The sequence below is a fragment of the Saccopteryx leptura genome, chromosome 2 (genome assembly GCF_036850995.1).
Source record: "Saccopteryx leptura isolate mSacLep1 chromosome 2, mSacLep1_pri_phased_curated, whole genome shotgun sequence".
In the NCBI taxonomy this organism is placed as follows: Eukaryota; Metazoa; Chordata; class Mammalia; order Chiroptera; family Emballonuridae; genus Saccopteryx; species Saccopteryx leptura.
The window spans coordinates 243,544,280-243,564,750 of record NC_089504.1 but is presented as its reverse complement, the minus strand read 5'-3'; the positions used below and the strand labels follow the sequence as shown (position 1 = coordinate 243,564,750).

The following is a 20,471-nucleotide window of genomic DNA, read 5'->3' as shown; positions in this document are numbered from 1 at the left end:
TTATTACCTTAATATATTAGGCGTATTAATAATGCAAATATTATTCATTGCAACTATTATTCATGCAAATATTATTAGCCTGTGTCAGGGGCAGTGCTGGGCCTGGAACAGCTCAAGTCTCTGTCCCTCATTCCAGATGTGCAGGGACTTCCAGGTACACGCCTCCGTTGAGCTCCGAGGAGCCAATCGGTACACAGAAGGCGGGGCCCTGGGAGCGACAACAATGCTGTCCAATTGGCCGACACCCGGGGCCACCGTGGCCAATGGACGCGCTGCTCCGCGACGGTCGGAAGTGGTGAGGCGGCCCGGTGGGCCGTTGTTCAGTGCGGGGGCCGAGAGGGGTGGCTAAGTGTTCGTGGCTGGCGAGTCAGTTCGAGGTCCTTCTTCTGGTCCCGGGTGAGTGTAGCGGCGGCACGGGCAGGGGGAGCTTTCTGCGGCTCCCAGTTCGGAGGAGGCCGGTACCCCGAGGGCGGGTGTGCGTGTGCAGGGGCTGTACGCCGGGGGAGTGGCGGCCGCGGGGGGAAAATTGCCCGCGCCGCGGCGGCTCCTCAGGCCAGTGGCGGAGGCCGCGTTTTCTTTTCAGGAACCCGTAGCCTCGACAGCCTGCGGCGGCATCGTCGCCGCCCCTTCTCGGGCTTGGCCGGGGTGACCGGGAAGCGGGCGTGGTCCGGAGCGCCCCCTGGGTCACCGCACCCCGGGCAGATCTGGGCCCGAGCCTCGAGCTGCCGGCGGCGTGGGGGGTCGCGGTGGCCTACTGCCGACTCTCAGCCCGCGACACGGGTTCAAGTCCCCACTCTGACCAACTGTGCGGCAGTCACTGTCGCCCAGGCTTCCACTTTAATAACTTGCACCTCATAGGGCTGTGGCCTGTATTATAAATAAAGATCGCCGGTGGAAAACGTTTACAGTGAACGGCCACTAAATGGTAACTGTTGCTATTTGCGAAGCTGGTTGGTGCCTTCTCCACTCCCGATCCCGACCTCGCGGGGGGAGGGGCAGTTGGAAATCGCCTTCTGGGTCTGGACCCTCAAGCGGTAGCTCCGTCTTCTCGGGCAGGGGGGCGGCCCTCGAAGTCCCTAAGACGGGCCCCTCTCACAGCTGAAGACTTACAGTACCAAAGCGCCTTGGTGCGTTCGCTCATTCGCTCCTCCTAACGACCCTTGGAAATATTGTCAGTTGTTTTTGTGAGGAATTGGGGGACTAGAGAGGTTAAATCACTGAGTGACAGAACCAGAACTTGACCCTCAGAGGTTCCGCCCTCGAGCCGTACATGACGCCCCTAATCCTCTTGCAGCTGAAAACCAGGGACTTCCCTCCTCCGAGACTCTGTCCTGGGTTTAGTTTAGTGACTAGAATAGATCGCACCTAGAATCAGCCCCGAGAAAGGTACCTAGGCTTCCCCACCTTTTGGGAATGGGTTTATTTTTTTTGTTGTTGTTGTTTTGTCAATGTACTTTTCCATCAAAATATTCACCTTAAGGCATTATCTATTTCTTCGCTTATTTTTCTCTTTAACTAAATTGATCTGTTGGGTCAGACACTTTAATTTGTAGAGTATTCTTAACACCAGGGAACAGTGTCTGGCGCACACAGTCTTAACATGCTGAATGAATGGTTTTTGAAAAGTGAGTTTAAAAATGTAAAAACCATGAAAAAATCCTTTTGGGGGCAGTATTTAAGACCATTTTTTTTGCATCATGGAAAGGAATAATCTAAAGTAAATATTGGTGCCCTGGCCACATAGCTCTGTTGTTAGTCATCCTGATACACCAAGGTTGTGAGTTCGACACCTTGTCAGGGCACATACAAGACAACCAATGAATGCATAAATTAGTGGGGCAACAAATCAATATTTCTCTTCTTTATCCAATTAAATTAAAAAAAGGTTAAAAATATAAATATTGGTAATAAAGTCTCCAGCACTTTGCTTTCTACATTGATAATTTGTTTAAAAAGAAGGGGTGGCCCTGGCCGGTTGGCTCAGTGGTAGAGCGTCGGCCTGGCGTGCAGAAGTCCCGGGTTCGATTCCCGGCCAGGGCACACAGGAGAAGCGCCCATCTGCTTCTCCACCCCTCCCCCTCTCCTTCCTCTCTGTCTCTCTCTTCCCCTCCTGCAGCCGAGGCTCCATTGGAGCAAAGATGGCCCGGGCGCTGGGGATGGCTCCCTGGCCTCTGCCCCAGGCGCTAGAGTGGCTCTGGTCGCGGCAGAGCGACGCCCCCTGGTGGGCAGAGCTTCGCCCCCTGGTGGGCAGAGCTTCGCCCCCTGGTGGATCCTGGTTGGGCGCATGCGGGAGTCTGTCTGACTGTTTCTCCCCGTTTCTAGCTTAGGAAAAATACAAAAAAAAAAAAAAAAAAAAAAAAGGAAGGGGAAACTTGGCAGTGGAGAAACCTGGTAGACACTGTCTTAACTACATAATCAAAGTTAACGTCATCTGGAATAATAAGCTTGTTGAGATCATATGCTTTGTGATGTAATGCACCAAGATGAATACAACATCACTTCTGTGGTATTCTTGCCAGATACGTATTAATCACGAGAAAACATCAAACAAACCCAAACTAAAAGGACATTCTACAAAATAGCTAATACACTTAATAAAGTTATGAAAGATGAAGAAAGATTGAAGAAATGGCCCTGGCCCCGGGGGGTGGGTGGGTTGGGGTCAGTGGCTAGACCATCATCTAGGTGTGCCAAGGTCACAGATTTTTTTTTTTTTTTTTGTATTTTTTTCTGAAGCTGGAAACGGGGAGGCAGTCAGACAGACTCCCGCATGCGCCCCACCGGGATCCACCCGGCACGCCCACCAGGGGGAGATGCTCTGCCCATCCGGGGCGTCGCTCTGTCGAGACCAGAGCCACTCTAGCGCCTGGGGCAGAGGCCTTGGAGCCATCCCCAGCGCCCAGGCCATCTTTTGCTCCAATGGAGCCTCGGCTGCGGAGGGGAAGAGAGAGACAAGAGAGGAAGGAAAGGGGGAGGGGTGGAGAAGCAGATGGGCGCCTCTCTTGTGTGCCTTGGCTGGGAATTGAACCCAGGACTTCTGCACGCCAGGCCGACGCTCTACCACTGTGCCAACCGGCCAGGGCCAAGGTCACAGATTTGATCCCCAGTCAGAGAACATATGAGAAGCAACCACTGAATGCACAACTAATGGAACAACTGGGTGGAACACCGAATTGATACTAGTTCTCTCTTTTTCTCTCTTTCTTCCTCCCTCCCTCATCTCTCTCTCAAATCAATGGAAAATTAAAAAAAAACCAAACAAAAAACTGAAGGAATATCCCAGAGCAAAGAAGATTAAGGAGAAATTTTTTTTTTTTTTTTTTTTTTTTTTTTTGTGACAGAGAGAGACAAAGAGAGGGAAAGACAGGAAGGGAGAGAGATGAGAAGCATCAACTCTTCGTTGCTGCACCTTAATTGTTCATTGATTGTTTTCTCATATGTGCCTTGACCAGGGGGCTACAGCAGACCAAGTCACCCCTTGTTTAAGCCAGCGACCTTGGGCTCAAGCTGGTGAGCCTTGCTCAAACCAGGTGAGCCTGCACTCAAGCCAACGACCCCGAGGTCTCAAACCTGAGTCCTCCATGTCCAGTTGGTGCTCTGTCCACTGCACCACTGCCTGGTCAGATTAAAGAGAAATAATTGAATGCTGTATGTGACCCTGGATTTGATCCTGAACTAGACTAAAGGGTATCAGTGGGATGATTTGTGAAATTTGAAGATCTATTGATTAGTTACTAGTACTGTATTAGTGTTAGTTCCTATATTTGATAATTTTACTTTGGTTATAATGGTTTTTGTTTGTTTGTTTGTTTTTTTCCCAGAGAGAGAGAGAGGGATAGGCAAGGACAGACAGACAGGAACGAAGAGATGAGAAGCATCAATCATTAGTTTTTTGTTGCCCGTTGCAACACCTTAGTTGTTCATTGATTGCTTTCTCATATGTGCCTTGACTGCGGGCCTTCAGCAGACTGAGTAACCCCTCGCTTGAGCCAGCAACCTTGGGCTCAAGCTGGTGAGCTTTTGCTCAAACCAGATGAGCCCGTGCTCAAGCTGGTGACCTTGAGGTCTCGAACCTGGGTCTTCCGCATCCCAGTCTGATGCTCTATCCACTGCGCCACCACCTGGTCAGGCTGGTTATAATGTTTTTTGAGTGAGGAGTATATGGGAATTCTTTGTGCTGTTTTTTGCAAGTCACATTATTTTAAAGTGAAAATTAAATAATAGAAAGGGCCTGACCTGTGGTGGCGCAGTGGATAAAGCATCGACTTGGAACACTGAGGTCGCTGGTTCGAAGCCCTGAGCTTGCCTGGTCAAGGCACATGTGGGAGTTTATGCTTCCTGCTCTTCCCCCCCCCCTTCTCTCTCTCTCTCTCTCTCTCTTTATTCTCTCTAAAACAAGTAAATAAAATCTAAAAAGAAAATCTTAAAAAGGTAAAACCCATGTGTAGAGTATTAAATAAAATGCTTTAGAATAGATGCACTGGCTTTGGTGACATTTTCTGTGCCTGAGTGTTTTGCTTTTGTGTTTCTCTTGTCATCCTTAAAGCAGAAATGAAAATGAAAGTTCTCACTTCTACCTTTGCAGTTTTCAGGAAGAGCTAAAGATGGCTGAATTTCTAGATGACCAAGACACTCGACTGTGTGACAACTGGTAAGAAGTTAAGAAATGTTTTTGGAGTGAGGACAAAATAGCTTCAGTAAAGAGTTGGTGCTTATTAATTTTATTTATTGGTGGGTTAAAATTGGAGCCTGTATATGTGTCATGGCAGTATATGAGACTAAAGTTTTTTTAACCACTTTTGGATAAAATTGCCTGTTTTTGTAATTTGACAAGATGGTTGGTTTAGGTATCAGTTTGGCTAGGGCTCTGGTTCCTGCCTTTAATTAGGTAATGATTTGGTAAGTCACTTGACTGCTTTGGGCCTCACTTTTAAGATTTTTTTGTCTTTCTGAAAACTATCATCTTACATTATTTTAAAAAGATACTAAAAATATAGTAAAATACTTGGATTAATGTTTTTCAAAGTGTGTTGCAAGGATTTATTTCCCTGAGTGGCTACAGTGGCTGGCTGTCTTGGGATTGATTGGGAGCAAGGGTTAGTGAGCTTGGCTCTACCTCTAGTAGTGAGAAAGTAGTTCAACCAGAGCAGCTGAACGGTTTTTATAAAAGATTTTGCTGAAGGAATATTCAGTTGTTAAAAAAAAAAAGTAAGTCTAAAGTCTTCTGACAGATCTGATTTGTTACCATTTCATGATTCCAGAGCTGTGAGTGAAGACTGGGCACAGTCTTGACTTAACATTCAGGGCTAAACAGCTTTCTATTTTGGTGTTTTTAACCCACGTGAGTGACAAGAAAGAGCAGCTCTTCCTTGCTGAAGTGAAACTGCTCAGGAATGCAGCTAATAATCTGATCCTGGTTGGGATTTCTCAAGAACTTGGTACTTTAGTGAGATATAAGTGCTCTTACTAAAAGCTAAAGAAAGCAAAACTGTGTTATGTTTAACTTACCAAATTGTGGTAAAAGGAAAGAGATGTTGAATAAGGGGAATAGTTTGATGAAGATTGATTAAAGGTTCAAGCCAAATAATTTTTTTTTTTTAATTGCCTTTTTGTTTCTGCTCAGCCTTTTAGCAGAATTAGGATGTAATCACAGCAACTGCTGGTCACAATATTCTTTCCCTGCCTGGAATTAAGATTTCATTTCTTAAAAACAAAACAAAAACAACTCCAGATTTTATTTCTGTGAGGGAGTCTTGCCTTTGTAGGGTATTTTTCTACTATGCTTTTTATCACTTTTTGACGTTTAAAAGACTATTTTAGCTTTGTTCGGGTTTTACATATACTGTTACTGATACTAAGTAATCAGTGGTACAAATAATAAGTAAAAATCACTTATTTTATGAAAATGGAGATAAGGCTTTAGCATCAGTTAAGATACTCTTACCACCCCAAAGAATCTCAAGCCTAGTAAACACATAAATAACTATGCCAGTGGAATTTAAAAAGAAGGGTAAGTTACTGGAAAGCTAATGAAAACAAGGTTATTCAAAGTGAAAGTAATTTATTTAAAAAAAAATAGATTAGCATAGAAGGCTAAGCCAGCACAGACCTCCCCATCCAAGTCACCCTGTTTAAATGCCAGGTTTTAAAATTTTGTCTTTAGATCCATATTTCTTTGTTCCCTAAGAAAAGTTAAGGTACCCTTCAAAATATGAGCTGCAGTTAGACCCACTGGCTCAGTAAGAAGAATAGTTTGTTGTGATTGAAGATGTCTTTGCATGTTTTCTCTTACGGTGTCCTGATTGGGAGGGGTGTGTGGTTTAGGGAACACAAGCTTCAGTCACCTTCTTATATTTGCACATATTAAAGAATTATTTCTGGCTTGTTGCGTTTATTGTTTGAAAGGCTGCTGGAAAGTTTCCGGGAAGTCTTGGCTTGCTTTGTCAGTCATTTCTATCTAAAATGAAATTTTATCTTGAACTTGCTAGTTCTTGGGGCTTTTAGCAGTTTTAACTACATAAGGAATTGTGTTCTCACTTACCTCACTTTAAACATCTTGATTTTATCTGTATGTAGGAAGCAAGTGTATTAGTATTTTGTCTGGTTGGAATGTTTGGTGGGGTTATCTTGGGAGTTCAATTGAAAGAGAACAAAACCAGCAGTCCGAGGTTTCATGTAATTGTTGCAAATATCGTTTACCCTTCTTTTTCAAGGTTTCCCAAGAGGTGAAAGCGTGTAATAGCAACTGCTCTGTGTCATTCCTCCAGCTGTTTTTGATTCTTTCTTCTTTAAGATTATGTGGTCCTTATGTTCTAACTCAAAATTTTAGTTTCCTTGTATATATAGAATGATCTTGTCAGTAGGTTATCCAGAGTAGCCCTGTAAAATAAACTATAATTTATTTTTTAACTTGTGCTGTTAAAATAATATTTTGGTCAAAATTATGAAAAAAGAACCTAGAATGTTAACACCCTAAGCAGTTATTACTGGCTTTGATTTTTCATAGTATTTTGTGCACAATTTCTATTCTTTTTTTTTTTTTTTAATTTTTTTTTTTTTCCCCTGAAGTTGGAAACGGGGAGTCCATTCTTGATATAGCTCTGCTTCTCTCCCTTTGTGGCTGTACCATAGTTAGCTTTGTTGTTCCTGATTGTTTCAATGTTTTTAATGGTTTTCATTTTTGTACAATATTATGACTAATGAAAAACCTTCATAATCCCAAGAGTGAGATTACTGGGTTAAAAAGCATAATTTTAGGGTCCGAGAAATGCATTTTCAGGCTATTTTAAAGCAGTTCGCATGTCCGTTAGTGTTAGAGTACTAGTTTCCCAACACCTCTGCGCCAGGCCTACCTCAGAGATACCGCAGGTTTGGTTCTGGCCCACCACAGTAAAGAGCCCATCTTTTCGCTGGTGGAGGGTCTTGCCTTCAGTTTGTAAACAATGCAGGATTCTATGAAGTGCAAGAAAATGAGGTATGCCTGTAATGGGATTTACTAATGTTAATTTTTGTTGAGTTAATAGGTTTATTTATTTATTTATTTATTTACAGAGACAGGGAGAGAGAGAGAGGAATAGATAGGGACGGACAGACAGACAGGAACGGAGAAAGATGAGAAGCATCAATCATCAGTTTTTCGTTGTGACACCTTGTTCATTGATTGCTTTCTCATATGTGCCTTGACCGTGGGCCTTCAGCAGACCGAGTAACCTTGGGTCCAAGCTGGTGAACTTTGCTCAAACCAGATGAGCCCGAGCTCAAGCTGGCGACTTTGGGGTCTCGAACCTGGGTCCTCCACATCCCAGTCTGATGCTCTATCCACTGCGCCACCGCCTGGTCAGGCGAATTAATAGGTTTAGATGATAACTGATTTTATGGCTCCTTCCACTATATAAATATCCTACAGTTTAAAAAAATTAAACTGGTAGTTTAAAACCAATGGTTGGTTTTCTTAGAAAGCTAGGAATTTTGGAGAAATAGCAGAAATTAAATCTGTGAAAACATTAGTAGTTTCCCCTTTATCCAGTTGAGTTTTCTCCCAACCCCCATCATTGATTACTCTACTGTGTCACCTTTCAGCGTTAATATTGGAGATTTCTTCATAATTCCATCATTGGATGAAAATAAATTTGGTGTCTTGGTCTTTCATATTGGGAATGTGACTACAGCTGGAGGCACATCAGTCATCCCACTCTGAACTGTTTCTTAGACTGTATATGTAGATTAAAACTGTAAGAGAGAAGCTAGCTTCAACTTAGTGTGGGATAAAGGGTCAGAGGCAAAACATAGTGTTAAGGATTTGTTGTGTGAATATCTGTATCCTATTCAGTGTTTTCTTTTTCTGAAATTTTACTCTAGGTGACATACTTAGGTACGTTGTTTTAATGCAGTCTTTACCTAGACTGTGAAATTAGAGTTTTCCAATGGTCAAATCCAAATGAGGAAAAAGTTAGGCTTTTAATGGCTGTAACACTGTTAAGTGTTTTTTTTTTCCAGTTGTAGTCAAAATTCATGCCCAGTTCTTGTAATAGAGGTGGCTCATCGTCAGAGTTGTTTCCATAGAATGGCTGAGGTGTTGGTTGTGGTCAACTCTGATGTCTAGAAAGCTAGGTAGGCTGAGCTTTCGGGTAGCACACAGCACCGACAGCGCAGAGTGTGGCACAGCAGACTCAGAACCTTCAGGAGTTAACTCATGAAACGCAGGGGTAGTAACAATCATAAGAGCTAATAGACTAGGTACTCACTGAAGAGTAATAATGGAGAATAAAGATTGGACATGATAGGTTTCCACATGATACACTGTGCAGGATCAGTCAGTAACGCTTGCCTTTTTCTTTGATCCACTTCTGCAGCAAAAAAGAAATTCCGGTGTGCAACTTTACCATCCATGAGATCCACTGTCAAAGGAACATTGGTGTGTGCCCTATCTGCAAGGACCCACTCCCCAAGTCTGACATGGAGACTCACATGGCTGCAGAACACTGTCAGGTGAGCCCTCAAGGACTCCAGTGTATTATACTTGCTGTTGTGCAATGGCAAGTGAGCAAGTTGTCACAAAGCCCATTTATCGGTTCTCACTTCTTATCTTAGGTTACCTGCAAATGTAATAAGAAGTTGGAGAAGAGGCAGTTAAAGAATCATGAGGTTAGTTTCCCTGCACGGCGAAGGGAGAAGTGCGTTACCGTGGGGCCGATCCCGAGATTCCAGAGCCACATGCAGAGCAGAAGGCCAGTCTGGTTGTCTGTTCTTTACCAGCTCCGTGCACACCACCTCTCAAAGCCTATTTGAGGCTTTGACTATTTGCTGCCAGATTTGGCTGCGTGGCCTGTTGTGCCCCCTGTCCAGGTTGCAGAGCCTTTCCCTTTGGAACTGAGTCTTTCATTCTCATTCTGGGGTTTGGCTATTAGCAGCCTCACTGAGTCTTAAGCCAGGCTTGGAGTTGCCAACATGGTACGACCTCCTTACTTAGCACACAACCTGCCTTAAGTCTTATAATTTCATTTTAACTTCTTGATCACTTGAAGAGCATGCTGTTTATACCCAAAGAAATTCCTCAAAGAGCATTTGGTGAGTGAGAACATAGTAATATTTGGTTACTAGTTGAGATAAAACTGTCCATTGTTTTATATATATATTTTAATTGATTTTGAGAGAGAGAAAGAGAGAGAGAGGGGGGAAATCTATTTGTTCTACCCATTTATACATTCATTGGTTGATTCTTGTATGTGCCATAACTGGGGATCGAACCCACAACTGTGGGCTATTAGGATGATGCTCTAACCAAACTATTAATTCAGCATTTAAAAAATCCTACTAGTGCCTGACCAGGTGGTGCTGCAGTGGATAGAGCATCAGCCTGGGATGCTGAGGACCCAGGTTCAAAATCCCAAGATCTCCAGCTTGAGTGCGGGTTCACTGGCTTGAGCGTGGAGTCACCAGCTTGAGTGTGGGATCATAGACATAATCCCAAGATCGCTGGCTTGAGCAAGGGGTCACTGGCTCAGCTGGAGATCCCCGGTCAGGGCGCATATGAGGAAGCAATCAATGAACAACTAAAATGCCACAGCTTATCTCTCTCCCTTCCTGTCTGTCCCCACCTGTACTAAAAAAGAAAAAAGTAAAAGTTTAGTCCTTCATCTGCTAAGTACAGCAGTACTCCTGGGTCATCTTATTCTTACTGGTGATTCCTGGCTTCTTTGGTCAATGTAAAGCTAGTGCCATAATATAAATGTACAGATTAAAAAAATTAATGTCTTTCTAAAGGGCAGTCTCTTTTCCTCATTACCAGGAACTTAAGACTGATTGGCATAGTAGGGGGAAGTTGGCTGGTGGAGCTTTGACAAACATCTGAATCACTGTGCTTTTGCCATTTGCTTCTGGGCTTACCTGGCTGATTTGGGGTTGCTTTGTTATGTGTGCACAAAATGATGTCAGGGGAGGGGGGCTGAGTGTGAAGCTGGTATTGGAAGGAAGCATTGAAGTGAAGCTTCTTCGCTCTCCTTGCCCAGTACTGGAACATGGGCTCTCTTTGATTTGCACATTAACTGCCCCATTACTCATGTTGCAGGAGACCGAGTGTCCTCTACGGCTGGCCCTTTGCCAGCACTGTGATTTGGAACTCTCTGTCCTCAAACTGAAGGACCATGAAGATTACTGTGGTGCCCGGACAGAGTTATGTGGCAATTGTGGGCGTAATGTCCTGGTGAAAGATCTGAAGACTCATCCTGAAGTCTGTGGGAGAGAAGGGGAGGAAAAGAGAGATGAGGTTGCCATGCCTCCTAACGCGTATGATGAGTGTTGGGGTCAAGAAGGAATGTGGATTGCATCCCAACTCCTCCGACAAATCGAGTCTCTGGACCCACCCATGAGGCTATCCCGGAGGCCGCTGAGAGCCTTTGACTCGGACCTTTTCCATAGTAGGACTATCAACCAAAGGAACATGACAACCCCGTTTCCAATTCAGAATAATCTGTGTGAGTTGTGTTGGGATTACAGGGCATCAAAATGTCAGGGCAAATAGGAACAGGGCTTTGGGGCCAAATAGATCTTAATTATAGAAACCCGCCTATAGCCAATGTAATGTAAGGAAAAATACTAACTTGCCTAAAGGTGGGAGCACCAGAACCTCTTTGGTATAGGATTGCTACTGGATTATAATTAGGGTTGATGATGATGGTGATTACAAGACTATTAACAGCTAATATTTCCTAAGTATGCCCTATGTGCTTCAGGTATTTGCAAAGTGCTTTACATGTAGTAACTCATTGAATTCTCACAGCAGTCTTATGAGGGTAGTAACTGGTACAGCAGGGATTTGAATTCAGGCAGTCTGACCCGTACTTTAAACCATTCTGCTACAGTGCAGAAAATGTATGTAAAATGTTTAGCGCAGTGCCTATCATATAGTTAAAGCTCAATAAGATTGCTTATTAGTAAAACAATTAAAACAGTAATGGAGACTTTTATCTTGGTAAACTTAAGATCTGGAGTCCTGTGAGGACTGGAGGGCTGGACCTCTTTCCTGCACAGATTGGGTAGGCACGGACTTGAGCACTGGGTAGGCATGGACTTGAGCATTGGGTAGGTGTAGACTTGAACATTGGGTAGGCACGGACTTGAGCATTGGGTAGGCGTGGACTTGAACATTGGGTAGGCACGGACTTGAGCACTGGGTAGGCATGGACTTGAGCATTGGGTAGGTGTAGACTTGAACATTGGGTAGGCACGGACTTGAGCATTGGGTAGGCGTAGACTTGAGCATTGGGTAGGTGTAGACTTGAGCATTGGGTAGGTGTAGACTTGAACATTGGGTAGGCACGGACTTGAGCATTGGGTAGGCACGGACTTGAGTATTGGGTAGGCATGGACTTGAGCTAAAGCCTAGCAGCATCTCAAATACATCCTGAGAACTGATTTCCTTTTTTTTTTTTCAGTGGAGGAACAAGAAAGACAGGAAAGGAATAGAAGCCGGCAGTCCCCCAAAGAGGGTGGTGAAGACAGTGCAAACTTGGACTTTATGTTGGCCCTAAGTCTGCAGAATGAAGGCCAGGGCCCCAAGTTGGCAGAGCAGGACTTCTGGAGGGCCGTGTGTGAGGTGGACCAGACCCACAGAAGTCTCAATGCTCTGAATGACGTAAAGGGTAGGTTCATTTCTTCCTCCCTAGCCTCTGTCTCCACAGTGTTTTAAGTCTTACACTATACAATTCCTATGAAATTAGGTTTTTTATGAGATAAAATTTGTCTTTTTGTTCATTGCTTTTCCCAACTTTTTATTTTTAAAAACTGTCAGAATAGTGTATCTGTATCTATGTACTCCTCTTCTGTTCACCATTTTTAGTATTTTTCTTTTATCTTTATAAGTTTCCTCCCAGGACCACTTGAGAATGAATAACATTTTATCCCTACATACATCATTCTGTATGTCTTAAGAAAGCTCCCTACTTGCACATAATGTCCGTTAGAGTTTTTGTTTGTTTGCTTTTAAAACCCAGGCTCCTGTGTTGGGTAACTTCTTTTCAGGTCCCTTTATTTTAGTTCCCGCCCTCTATTTTGCTTATTTACCATTTTATTTCTCATTGTTTCTCAGCACTTCCTTCAAGGATAAATTTCTTCCTGAGGTGCATTCTTTGGCAACTCTATTGAAAGTATCTGTTGATTGTAAATTTTCTGATTTGGTTTGTCTGAAAATATCTTTATTTTATCCTCATATTTGATAGTTTTCTCTGGCCCTACAATTCTAGATTGCTAATTATTTTTTCTTAGTTTTTTTCCCTTTTTTTTGAGAGAGAGACAGCTTCCTGGAGAGAGATGAGAAGCATCAACTCATAGTTGTGGCACCATAGTTGTTCATTGATTGCTTCTCATATGTGCCTTGACGGGGGTGGGAGCGGGGGTGGGGGGCTACAGCAGAGCCTGAGACCCCTTGCTCAAGCCTACCGGTAACTCTGCTCGAGCTGGTGAGCCCACACTCAAGCCAGCAACTCTGTGCTCAAGCCGGTGACCCCACGCTCAAGTGGGTGACCCGGCAACTCTGTGCTCAAGCTGGTGAGCCCGTGCTCAAGCCGGCAACTCTGTGCTCAAGCCGGTGAGCCCACGCTCAAGCCGGCAACCTTGGGGTTTTGAACCTGAGACCCCAGCGTACTAGGACGAGGTCTGTCCACTACGCCACCACTGGTCAGACTTGTCTTAGTTTTTTGAAGTTACTATTCTATTTCTTGGCTTCTGTTGTTGGCTATAGAGAAGACATTCATTAGTGTTGTTATTTCTCTGTAGGTACTCTGTCTTTCTGTCTGGCTGACTTTAAGATTTTTTTGTCATTGGGGTTCTGCAGTTTTATTTTTTTCCTGCAGTTTTCTGATGAGTTCTCTGGCTTTAAATTTCTTGGCATTGGCCGGCCTTCCTGGTTTATAAGTTTAGTATTTTTTATATAAGTGGAAAATTACCATCTGTTATTTGATTGTTGCCTTTCATTCTCAGTAGTCTCTTCTTGAATCTGTTCAGATGTGTCAGCCATCACTCTATCCTCCATGTATTTTCTTTTTTTAATATGGAACACTTCACGAACTTGCATCTCATCCTTGTGCAGGGGCCATGCTAATCTCTTTATTGTTCCAGTTTTAGTGTATGTGCTGCCGAAGTGAGCAGTATGCATCACGTTTCTTCACGTCCATTTTCTATCTTTGTCCTCTGTGCTGCTGCAACCTGGGTGATTCTTACCTATCTTCCTGACCTGTTGTTTAATATGGCCATTGGTGTATTCACTCAGGAATTGTATATTTTTTATTTGTTTTGAGTTCTCTTTGATTTTTTTTTCAATGTGTCTCATTTTCAAAATAACCTTTTATAACTTAGGTAGTCATACTGAAATTCCCTTTTTAACATATCTTTATGCATGTTAAATATACTTAATTTTCTATTGTCTGAAAATATATTTAAAATTTGTTTTGTTATTTGTTTATGCTGACTCATTCATGGCGGTTTGCTGCCTCTGAGTGTGTGCACATATGCACGTGAACTAGTGTTTTCTGGTGTGTTCCTCTGAGTGTGTGTGTGTGTGTGTGTGTGTGTGTGTGTGTGTATATATATATATATATATATATGCATGCTTCTAGCAGGCACTTAGGGATACTACTGATTGGAACAATTTTAAACTGGATTTTAGGTTTGGGTCTTTAAACATCCTAAATGTAGATTTCTTTTTTTTTTTTTTTTTTTTTTTTTTTCTGAAGCTGGAAACGGGGAGAGACAGTCAGACAGACTCCCACATGCGCCCAACCGGGATCCACCCGGCACGCCCACCAGGGGCGATGCTCTGCCCACCAGGGGGCGATGCTCTGCCCCTCCGGAGCATTGCTCTGCCGCGACCAGAGCCACTCTAGTGCCTGGGGCAGAGGCCAAGGAGCCATCCCCAGCGCCCGGGCCATCTTTGCTCTAATGGAGCCTTGGCTGCAGGAGGGGAAGAGAGAGACAGAGGAAGGGGGGGTGGGGGTGGAGAAGCAAATGGGCGTTTCTCCTATGTGCCCTGGCCGGGAATCGAACCCCAGTCCCCCGCACGCCAGGCTGACGATCTACCGCTGAGCCAACCGGCCAGGGCCCTAAATGTAGATTTTGGACTCAAACCTACGGAAAGGCCCGACTCTAGTTACTTTTCTTCAGTAGAGGCTGTTCTCTCTCCTGCCCAGAGCCCAGACTTACTCAGGCAGGCTTCTTACTCCTCTCATGATCACCCTCCAACATTAAAGTTATGTTCACCCAGCATCTTTTTTGATATTTTGTACTGGGTTTTCCAGGGTATTTGCCAGTAATATACAAGCATCAGTTTCTCCATCTATAAAAGGAGGGTGATGTAGGGCCTCCTTTGTGAGTCTTTCCTGAGGGTTGAAATAATGCACAGGGGCTCTTAGATTAGTGCCAAGGATACACATTGAAATTTCCTTCTTAATGAGAGCAGTGGGTAAGTTACTACTGTAATGCTGCTCATGGAGTGGGGACAAATGCATCTTTCCCCCTAAGTGGCCGTTTTTGGCATAGGGTTTGTCTCTTAGGTAGTTTCTGTGGGAGGAGTTACAGCCCCATAAACTGCCACATCTCTGAAATATCAAAACCCCACTAGGGCCCTGGTCGGCAAACTGCGACTCGCGAGCCACATGTAGCTCTTTGGCCCCTTGAGTGTGGCTCTTCCACAAAATCCCATGTGCGGGCGCTACCTCAATAAGGAATGTACCTACCTATGTAGTTTAAATTTAAAAAATTTGGCTCTCAAAAGAAATTTCAATCGTACTGTTGATATTTGGCTCTGTTGACTAATGAGTTTGCTAACCACTGCCGGGGGATAACGGGGTGAGTCAGGTTTGTTCATCTGGCATCTGACCGTGTGGCCTCTGATACTCAGGTGCAGCCGATGAGACCATGCTGCCTTGTGAATTCTGTGAGGAGCTCTACCCAGAGGAACTGCTGATTGACCATCAGGTGTGTTGAGTTACTTAGGCTGTAAGTGGAATGTGTGCAGGCCATAGTTGGTGTTGCAGGACACATGAGGTCTGAGGACACTACTTTAATGTGCCTGTTATAGGAGTGGCAGCTGAGGTTTTTTTACTGACACACGGGTATGAGAACTTGGTCTCATTCTCTCTCAGGAAAAGTAATGCTGATTTTAGCAGGCCCAGGATGCGCCCTCCATGTGCAGTGACTGCTGTACATCTCTGCTGACCGTCTGTAATCTGGTCTCCTCTTCTGCCACGTGTTTACTAGAGCTGTACTGAAGCCCTTGCAGTTCCCTGGTACGGTCTGGGGCCGTTCTTATACTTTAGTTTTTCTGCCTGGAAGCTGTGTGGCCTTCCAGCCCTGCCTCAACATACCCAACAACACAGGCCCCTTCCTTGTAAACGTGGTTCAGACGAGACGTCCAAGAAACCATCCTGAAAGACTTCTGAAGGCTAGGTCAGAGCTCCTACCTCTGTGCTCCTCAGAAGTTCTCTGCGCACTTCTCTTTTAGTCTGTGATGTGGTCCTGATTCCCTCTTTGTTATCTGCACTGCTAGGCTGAGTTCCTTGGGGCCAGCTTCTTGGTTTCCCTAGTTTCTGAGGTGTTTGGTTTTTTTTAGAGAGAGAGAGAAGCATTCATCTGTTGTTCCTCTTTAGTTGTGCACTCATTGGTTGCTTCCCTTAGGTGCCCTGACCAGGGATCAAACCCACACCCTTGGTGTTTTGGGATGACACTCTGACGGAGCTAACCAGCCAGGGCCTAGTTTCTGTCTGAGTCTTAATACATGGTATATGAAAGGTGTCAGATATTTTTTAAATGATTGAAAGTTGTCGAGCCATTTAGGAATGATTAGAGAATAGCCTTCCTTTGTTTGAGGATTGTCTATTGAAGGGAACTTTTTCTTTCAATGCTCTTGCACTCTCTGATTTGGTTTGGCTTAGTCTAGCACAGGAGTCCCCAAACTACGGCCCGCAGGCCAGGGCATTTCCAAAACTATTAAGCGTCCCTTTGCTCTTGGTGCAATATATTCCCCCGTAAGTCAAATAATACAGTATTTGAATACATGTCATGTTTGGTTTGGGAGCAGCATAAGAAAATCCATTAACAGGGATAACCCAAGACTATTTGGGCCTTTTTCACTCTATGGCTATTGGAAGAATATTGAATATTTTCAAATTAGTTTAAAAGACATGAACACAGTTAAAAAAAAAAGCACAGAAATGTTTAAAATAAAGTGAATCTTCTATTTGCATTCCCCTGACCATTTCTAGTTTCCTTTCTCCAATATTAAGTATCAGTAAGATTTTGTGACTCTAGGAAATGTTTGAGGAATGTATTTTTTCCTTAACCTCCTTATTTTAACCTGTTTTTTTATTCTTTTTGAGACAGACAAGCTGTAACCCTTCCTGTGCTTTACCTTCATATAATATGCGTAGCACTTTCCCCAAAGGGGTGGAGGAGGACCCTGATGTCATTTTCCAGAAGTTTTTGCAGCAGGCTACAAGTAACCAGTTAAACTCTTTGATGGGCCTGAGCAGTCCACCCTCTATGGAGGACAGTGTGATCATCCCCTGTGAATTCTGTGGGGTGCAGCTGGAAGAGGAGGTGCTGTTCCATCACCAGGTGAGAGCCCCTGAAGAACCCGTCCATTCGCTCCACGCTTATCCCCAAGCGAACCTGCGGCTTTGAGAGCTGCCAAGGCTTTTTTCACCTTTAAGTTGCTTGTGCACCTGACTTGGCTACTGGACACGCCCAGTTTTGTGAGCTGACTTTCTCTACATTCTGGCAACTGAAGCAGTCGTGTCATTAGCTGAGGACCAGGGAGCCAGGACTTCATTAAACAGGCGTGAAGGACTTGCCAGAGGGGTTTAGATGAGACTCCCCTGAGGTCATTGACACATTCTCCTTCTGACTAGGCAGATTCTTCCCATCGTGATGACATGAGAGACTTGTGTTTCAGGAGACCTGGAGGTCTAGTTCTACGGTTGCCCTTGGGTAGGTCCTGTTCCCTCACTGGGGATATCTGTAAATGGAGTTAGACTAGATGATCTGAAGTCCTTTTTTGGGTTTTGCAATCTAGGGTTCCAGTACTTAGTGAAGAATACATTTTCTGTCTAGTCCTGTTCGTTCTGGGAACCAATACTGCAGGTGTGTTCAGGGCCATTTCTGTATTTGATGCCGCATAGCTGTTGCTAGAACACACACATTTCATTCCTGTAATAAAGACTTGTGTTTGGATCGAGCAGTAGATAAGTGGCTGCTGGTTGTGTCCAGGAGACTGGAATAAACCACTGTGCGGACACTCTGCGGTCCATGGATAGGCGGGCGCTCTTTGGGCTCTCCGACCAGCCCTTCTGATCCCTGTGCAGATCAGACAGGGCTTCTCCAGCGCCTTGGGTGCTGATGGGAATGACGGCTCCAGGCCAGATGCGCTCCTCTCAGACCTAGGCCCTTCCTCGGTGCTTGTCAGGGGCCTGCCGGGACGGTGTGTTCACCCTCTGCTGTTCCACCCTTTCCCTTCACTGTTTCCGCTCCTAGAAATGACTAAGTCCACAGGTACTAATTTTGGTTTTTCTTGTTAGGACCAGTGTGACCAACGCCCAGCCACAGCAAACAACCATGTGATGGACGAGATTCCTAGACAGGACTTCCAGCCTCAAGAGACCTCGCCAGAGCTGCCCAAGAGGCGTATCAGACACCAGGGTATTAGTAAGGGCTGAGCCAGAGCCACAGGTCTGCTGCTGACTCGGGCCCGCTGGCCGTTCCTCACCTACCCCCTAACCTGGGGGTTTCCCGAGTACCGGGTGACCCAGCACAGTAGGATGTCACTGGGCTAGTTGTGGTCTCCTGGTAGACTGAATAAGGTAATGGCTTTGGGGACAGCTATGAAACATGCCAAGTAGTCAGTGATTGCTCAGCTGTAGGTTTCCTCCGTGGATTATTTGGAGATGATTTTCAGACCTTACTGTGGCTGTCCTGGGCCCCGACTCTAGTTGAGATCTGCTTAGGGAACGTAGCCATCGTCATCTGCCACCATCATTATTAAAGGGTCTTGTGACTGGGCAAGTCAGCTGTTTGGAACTCACTACAAAATCAGTTGGAAATTATTTTTAAGGTTTGCTTGCACATCACTGTTGAATAGTTAGGATGTGTTTGAGGACTCAGGTGGTAAGTATACAGTGTGGACAAACTGTTCCCACCCTGTCCTGGGCACTGGGGTTTCAGCAGCTCTTAAGTGTGAGGCAGCCATGTTTTACCCAGAAACCTACTGTCCCTGCTCCGGACCCAGTGCTAGCACTAAGGGCCATCTTTCCCTAAAGCTGCTGCTCTTTCTTTGCAGGAGACCTGCCTTCTGGTTACATGGATGATATCAAGCAGGAAACCAGTCGAGTGTCGACCTTCCCTCTTCTCCCTAGCAGACCCGTTAACAATATGACGGCGACCTGTAACCGACTGTCAACAACGTCCACATCAGGCCCCGAGCCTGGTGCCCAGCCCAGCCCTCCGCACGGAATGAAGCTCAACAACTTGGACAGCCTGGACACCCGGGGGCACAATCAGAACAGCCATAGCGGGGCCATGGCCACTGCGCAAGTTCCAGTGATTCACCCTGCTCCAAACCTCTACTCAGAAAACCTCATGCCCTGTTTCCCCCTGGGGCCTGCAGGGAGACGGGCAAGGTGAGAATCGGTGGCCCCGGAGAGCGGCTTTTGAGGAGCTCAGGAGACCTTCGGAGTGTGGACTTTGCTTGTACTGTTGTCTGCTCACAGAGAGCTGCTTGTGTTTGGTTCCAGCTGTGTGTCATCTGAGTGTCTGACTTGTGCTCAGGGGCATCTCAGGAACTGGTTTCCCATCCTTCTCTTTCAGTGGCAGGAGTGAAGGTGGCAGGAACTCCCGGGCTACCCCCACAGCCGCCAGCTATCGCAACAGAACGGCCAAGGTGACAGGCCCCACACAAGCAGGGAGGACCCGGGAGGTGGGGGGGCTCTGGTATGGGTGTTGAGGTCCAGAGCAGTGGCTGGGTGTCAAGCCACTTGTGGCTGAGGGACTGTGCTTTTGGATTTTGATGAGGTTTCTTCGGAAGCTTGACGTTTTCAGGGTTCTGAGGGTGGGCTGCCTTTTTACTTTCTCTGTAAGTGTTGCCTGTTTTGTTTTCACTAGGCAAAGCCCCCGAAGCAGCAGAGAGCTGGGGACGCCGAGGAGGAGGAGGAGGAGGAGGAGGAGGAGGAGTAGTGGGGTCCTTGGAGAGCCTGCCAGGGGATGCCATCCTGCCAGCAGCTCTCGCCGCAGGGTGGGCCCTGCCTTTTGGGCTCTGTGGGCAGAGGAGATTTTGTAGATCTTAACTTTTTCTAGGTTATGGCCATTTTGTGTCTTGAGATTGTGATGTGAGAGTTGGGGGTTTGAGGGAGGGTTAGGAAGGCTGTTGAGGGATGGCTCAGTTTTAGCTGCTGCCTTTTGGCAGCACAGAAATACAAGATATGGCTCTCGGGCACCAGGGCTCCATCTTTTGACATACTGTCACCACTGTTTCTTGGTGCTATATGGTCCTAGTAGAGAGAGGAGAGGATTCTGGGAACCTGGTACCCACCTGTGAAATGATTCTTTTCCCTGCGGGGCCTCAACTTGGGAGCCTTTGGGTGCCCTCTCCTGTGCCCCCCACCCCCAGGAGTGCCAGGCCGGTGGCAAGGACACGTCAGGAACAGGCTTCCAGAGAGGAGGAGCTAGAGTGTGGGCTCCAGCTTTGTTTGCATCTGCTGCTTCGGCCTTTTGGCTTCATGCCTCCTGTTTCTGGAGGGGACGCTTCAGTGTCTCCACCGCGTCCTGACGGAGAAGGTGGGTGCCAGGGCCAGGCTGGGTTCGGCCTGATTGCGACTGAGGCCTCAGCTCTGGGACCTGCTTCAGAAGCCCGTATCAGAGCCCCCACCTCCCTCATTTTATTATTGTAATTACTAACATCCTTGTAATAGAAATAAAGTTTGTATTTGGAA

The 20,471-nt window shown here is 45.6% G+C and overlaps 1 protein-coding gene and 1 non-coding gene across 3 annotated transcripts; one reads left to right on the top strand and one right to left on the bottom strand.

The window, feature by feature from the left end:
* Positions 1-258: 258 nt before the first annotated feature.
* On the top strand, positions 259-20,471 carry TRAFD1 (TRAF-type zinc finger domain containing 1). Of its 2 annotated transcripts, none has more exons than XM_066370872.1 (12): positions 259-396; positions 4,586-4,651; positions 8,853-8,988; positions 9,091-9,144; positions 10,568-10,973; positions 11,934-12,140; positions 15,392-15,468; positions 16,873-17,106; positions 18,066-18,186; positions 18,824-19,163; positions 19,351-19,423; positions 19,645-20,471. In XM_066370872.1, exons 2-12 carry the CDS (start codon positions 4,605-4,607, stop codon positions 19,714-19,716), a joined length of 1,767 nt encoding a protein of 588 aa, XP_066226969.1. In that variant the 5' UTR covers positions 259-396; positions 4,586-4,604; the 3' UTR covers positions 19,717-20,471. The 2 variants fall into 2 exon arrangements, with proteins under 2 accessions (XP_066226969.1, XP_066226968.1); XM_066370871.1 differs by having other exon boundaries at positions 18,066-18,192.
* On the bottom strand, positions 13,541-13,644 carry LOC136396521 (U6 spliceosomal RNA). Its single transcript, XR_010749803.1, has one exon. It is a non-coding gene; the product is annotated as a U6 spliceosomal RNA (small nuclear RNA).